At 44.1% G+C, this 5,460-nt stretch overlaps 1 protein-coding gene across 1 annotated transcript; it reads right to left on the reverse strand.

The window, feature by feature from the left end:
* Positions 1 to 456: 456 nt before the first annotated feature.
* LOC110561920 (protein sprouty homolog 4-like) lies at positions 457 to 1,341 on the reverse strand. Its single transcript, XM_021658504.1, has one exon. The coding sequence runs from the start codon at positions 1,297 to 1,299 to the stop codon at positions 457 to 459; it is 843 nt and encodes a 280-aa protein (XP_021514179.1). The 5' UTR covers positions 1,300 to 1,341.
* Positions 1,342 to 5,460: the final 4,119 nt, after the last annotated feature.

Raw genomic sequence — 5,460 nt, forward strand, 5'->3', positions numbered from 1 at the left:
CTTCCAGGTATCCTATCTTCCATTAGCTGTTCCTCCCAGGCAGGAGGCTCCTGCAGGAGCTAGAGACAGTGGCAAAGTGAGAGAGAGAAGTTGAGAGGAGGGCCTGGGAATACCATCGAGTGGCTGAACTTCCATATTAGTGTCCACATCTGTGCTCCACCTTCTGAAATAGGAAAACTGGCCCCTAAGCACCACACCCTGACACTGTCACTGCTGCTTGACATAAAGTTTCAAGACCACGAAAATCCCCAAGGCGCATCTTCATCCTTTTGGAGACTCAAGAGTGGGTGGTAGTGTTCTCTGCCGTTTTTTGTTTTTGTTTTTTTTTGTTGTTGTTTTTTGTTTTGTTTTGTTTTTTTTCCAGTTAGGGTTTAGGAGAGGACAGATGAACAAGGTCAGCCTCAGGAGACTGGCAGGAGGGACCACATTTCCGAAGGCAGTGCCGACTCCAAAGTGTCAAGGCTTGTCCTCTGTGTCCCCGCTGGCTGCCTTGTAGATAACACTGTTCTCATGCTTGCAGCGGCAACCAGGGCGTCTCAGGCGGTCATAGACGTACTGGGCCAGCCTGACACCGCCCGTGGCCGGCAGGTAGCACAGCAGACAGGGCAGCACCACAGAAAGGGCACTCATGAGGGACCAGCGGGTGCAGCATTTGGAGCGGGAGCAGGAGCAGGAGCAGGGATGGTCAGCGGTGGAGCCCTCATCATCCTCATTAATGCAGTGGTAGAAGAGACCTTTCACTAGGCACATGCATGTACCATAGTTGACCAGGTTCTGGGCGGAACAAAGGCATTTCTGGTTGCAGGCCCAGCAGGAGGGCAACTTCTGAGGGGACGCACACTCTTTGCACTTACACTTCCCACAGGCCTCACACAGCAAGAAGTGCTTGTCTAGCTCTGACAGTGGCTTACGATGGACGGCTTTGGGCTGGAGGCACACAGCCGTGGCTGAGGCCTGCTCAGGCACTGGTGATAGAGCCATGCGGTCTAGCAGACTCTGGTCTACGGAAGCGCTGCTGCTGCTGCTGCTTACAGAGCTGGGCCTGTCGTTGATGATGATCCAGTGGTGAGTAACATCATCGTCACTGCTGGCACGAGCCAGCTCTCGGTCTGTGGTGGGGGCCAGGCCAGGGTTGTCTATGTAGTCATTCTCCGCGTGGCTGGGCCTTAGCTGGTCAATGGATAAGATGGTGAGAGGATGCTGGGGCCGGCTGTGGGTCCCTCGGCTGTCAAGGATGGGCTGCACCATGACTGAGCTGGGAGTCAAAGGCGCGACGCTCTGTGGGATCCTGGGATCCATGAGGCTGGAGGTTCTGGACTGCACCAAGAGACAGGCTTCTTAGGGGCCTCTGAGGAGCTGCAGAGTCACACGCGTTGCTCCAAGTCTGTTTAAATACCCAAACCCGAGCGGGTCACGTGCCGTTGTACTCACAGACGATGGTCAGAGGAACCAGCAAGGCTCCTTGAGTCCTGCAGTGCCAGCTCCGCGCTGTTAGCTCTGTTTGCTCGCTGCCTTGGTGGCGAGGTTGTCAATCCTTCACAGTTTTAAGTTGAGGATTTCATTAGGAAATGTATGAGAGGAAATGTCCTGGATTTATTTCTTCTAAACAGCAAGAACAGTTGGTGAGCAGCAATGTTCTCTGGTAGCCACACAGCCAGAGCTTGAAAGTCTCAGTCCGGACAGTGCTACCCTATGCCCAAGCAGGTGGGGAGAAGACAGACTGCTGATATAACCAGCACTGGGAGCTTTAGGGAAACTCTCAGAAAGAAAAAGAGAGACAGAGATGGGGAGGACCTTAACAGAGTCCCAGCCTTTTGGCGCCAAGCGCCTCAAACACATTAACCAGTAGTTCCAGGAAAGGTTACTGAAAGGGGAAAATGTCTAATACTCTGTCCAAGAGTCCCCAAGACTTCTTTCCACAGGTCACATCTTATCTCAGACCAACATGGCAGAGTCCAAAGGCCACACTCTTGAAGACAAAGAAAAAGAGAAAAAAGAAATAGTCCTGTTGTTTTTTAACTAGAGAAGGAGCAGAAGAAGGGCTGCTGGGCCTCCCCAAGTGGCCTGTGTTCTTTCTATATGACACTTTTCAGCAGCTCAGCTGCCTTAGGAAGGTTGAAAACCACTGACATGGAGCAATAGAGTGGAGTGGTGGAACCAGAAGTGAACTCACGCAGTAATGGACATGTACATACACTGGGGAAAGCCGGGTTTTTTTTTTTGGCATATAGGGTTAAGAAAACTGGATTCTGCTTGTAGAAGAGTGAAGCAAGTCCCTGGACAAATATACGACCTGAAATTTTGAGACCCTTAGCAGTGGTTTTCTACCTTCCAAGGTTGAGACCCTTTAATACGGTTCCTTATGACCCCAGCCATAAAATTCTTTTCATTGTTACTTCATAACTGTAATTTTGCTACTTTTATGAATCGTAATGTAAATGTTTAATATGTAGGATATCAAAATGCAACCCCTAAAGGGGTTATGTCCCACAGGTTGAGAACCTCTGCCCTAGAGGAAACCATTTCAAGATATTGACATAGGCAGGGATTTTCTGAACAGAACTCCAACAGCATGAAGAGATGGCCCATAGAATGGAAAAAAAAAAAAAGTCTTTCTCACCTATATACTATTCAGGGGTTAAAATCTAGGACATAAAGAACTGTACAACTCCCACAAACCATTCAATTAATCAGTAAATAAGCTAATGAACTGAGTAGACAGTCGTCCAAAAAAGAAATATAAACAGCCAATAAATATTATTCAAATAGGCAAGAAATGGATCGAGCCTAGGTGTCCATCAATAAATAGATGAAGAAATAAAACTATGTAATATAACAATAGAATTTTGTGCAACTAAAAATAAAAAACGAGACCATGACATGTAGAACAAAATGGATGCAACTCAAAGTGATTATGTTACTCAAAATATGCCACTCTCAGATAAACAAATGCTGCATGTTTTCTTTCAGACGCACAAGACAGATTTAAAACTCCCCGTATAGACCAGGCTGGAATGGAACTGAAAGACGTCCATATGCCTCTGCCTGCTGAGCGCTGGCATTAAGGGTATGCACCATTATGCCCGGCTTTGTTTTTGAAATTTTACACTTTACGGTTTGAGGTAGAATAGATACACCTAATTCCTGCACATTGATTTTCTTTTTAGGAAGGGTTGTTAAATAGGATTCTTCTAAATGTTCATCTCTAGATCTCTTTTAACACAGACTGTCTCAGAGAGCAATTTTGTCTCTTCCATTTTAGATATCATACCACTTCTTTCCTCTTCTCAACTTTTGTCATTGGATAGATAGATCCGCCCAGTACAATGGCGAGTCTGTGTGATAATAGTTGACATTCTTGTCTTATTCGTAATCAGAAATCACAAAACTTCAACATTTCACTGCATTGTTTATTGTTCCCCTTTGTAGGTGTGATAAAATATTACACAATTTCATTTTATTTTTAGTTTTCTGAGTGTATTCAAATCAACTTCAATATATGTTGAATTTCACCAAGCACTGCACTGTTCAGATGGACATAGCTGCTAATGTGCTAATTTGAATTTTAATGATGAATTTTGACATCACTCATGTAACTCTGTTGTAATAGAATTTCATCACAAGTAATCTATGTCTTGATAATTTCTTTAGCATTTTCATGAGTTGCATTAGTCTGTACTTCTGTTTAATGTAGTGCTGTTAGGTTCAGGGTCAAGGTTATATAGAGTAGCTTCATAAAATTAGTTGGGATGTAAAACCTCTCTTTGTTTTTGGAACTGAGCTTTTTTGCACGGCTGTGAGTAGACAATGTAAGGCTTGGCTTGTATAGGAAAGACTCTTTCTGGATTGCTTTTTTTCTTTTAGGACTGGACCCTACTTAACTGAAAGGGTACATCAGGTTCACACCTGTACTGATGGTTTTGTATGTCAACTTGACACACTGACAAAATGCCTCCATAAGATCAGGATGTAGAGCATTTTATTAATTAGTGATTGATGTGGGAGGGTCCAGCCCATTGTGGGTGGTGCGATCCCTCAGCTTATAGAAGACAGTAGGCTGAGCAACCTATGGGGAACTAGCCAGCAAGTACACCCCTCCATGGTTTCTGTATCAGCTCCTGCTTTCAGGCTCCTGCCCTGTATGAGTTCCTGTCCAGGCTTCCTTCAGTGATGGAATACAAAGTGGAACTGAAAGGCGAATAAACCGTTTCCTTCCCAATTTACTTTTGATCATGGTATTTTCATTGCAGCAATAGAAACCTTAACTAAGACAATACCCCTGCAAACTATTATGAACTGGACTCTAGGGAAACTACCTGTTCTGCTTTTGCGACAACATTGTGCTTTTGTATATAGAAAACTCAATGTCACCCTTATATTTTCCTATATATTTTGATGTATGCTCTATGTTTGTGAATAGGTTTAGTTGGCTCTATGGCATTTGTGACAATAGCTCCATTTATTCAGTTCTTTAATGACATAGATCCACATTTATTTAATATTGCTGCCTGTTAATCATGTCTCTGTGCCAGATTCCTCATTTAATTATCATAAAGAAGATGATTCAGCTGCCATGTGTGGTGGCGCACACCTTTAATCCCAGCACTGTGGAGACAGAACCAGGCAGATCTCTCAGTTCAAAGCCAACCTGGTTTCCAGAGTAAGTTCCAGGGCAGCTAGAGCTACATAGTGAGACCCTATCTTGAAACAACAACAATAATAAATAAATAAAATAAAAGGAAGATGAGTCTGAGTTTCCACAGAATTCACAATGCTTGGCTTCAGTAAGCAGCAGATTTGAGCTCAATGTTCTTGTTCTTTAAAAGTGATGCTTCTGGGCTGGAGAGGATGGCTCAGTAGTTAAGAGCACTGTCTGCTCTTCCACATGGACCCGGGTCCAATTCCCAGCACCCGCATGGCAGCTCACAACTGTCTGTACCAATAATTCCAAGGGATGTGACACCTCCACACTAATGCACATAGAATAAAATTAACTAAATTATTAAAAATTGATGCTTCTAAAGGTTGACCGTAGAAATTATGATGCAAACTGCAGCTTCAGTTGTAATCTCGTGTGTTCCTTTTTAAATACAATTAAAAGTCATGTCTCTCTCTAATCCTGATTGATTTAAATGGCTTTGTTCTCCCCTTTAAGAAAGTATCACTGTAAATGTGGCAATTTGTGTGGCACCTCACATGCTGTCTGTAGAGTTAGCTGTTCCCCCTTTCTATCTTGTCCCAAGTTACACAAAGTACCTTGGCTACCATGGGGCCCTGCAACTACAGTTTTTCCTCTGCAAGTTTGAGTCCAAGCTGAGGCCTTTGACACGCTTGGGCACTGATAAAGTTATTAAAGTTGTCTCCCAAAACCACTGGAAGAAACTGGCCCCAACCCAATTCCTTCATGCGAGGTGCAAACTTCATGCCCTGAGAACCTCATTACAGACACATTTCTTTCTC

The sequence above is a fragment of the Meriones unguiculatus genome, chromosome X, assembly GCF_030254825.1.
Source record: "Meriones unguiculatus strain TT.TT164.6M chromosome X, Bangor_MerUng_6.1, whole genome shotgun sequence".
Lineage (NCBI taxonomy): Eukaryota > Metazoa > Chordata > Mammalia > Rodentia > Muridae > Meriones > Meriones unguiculatus.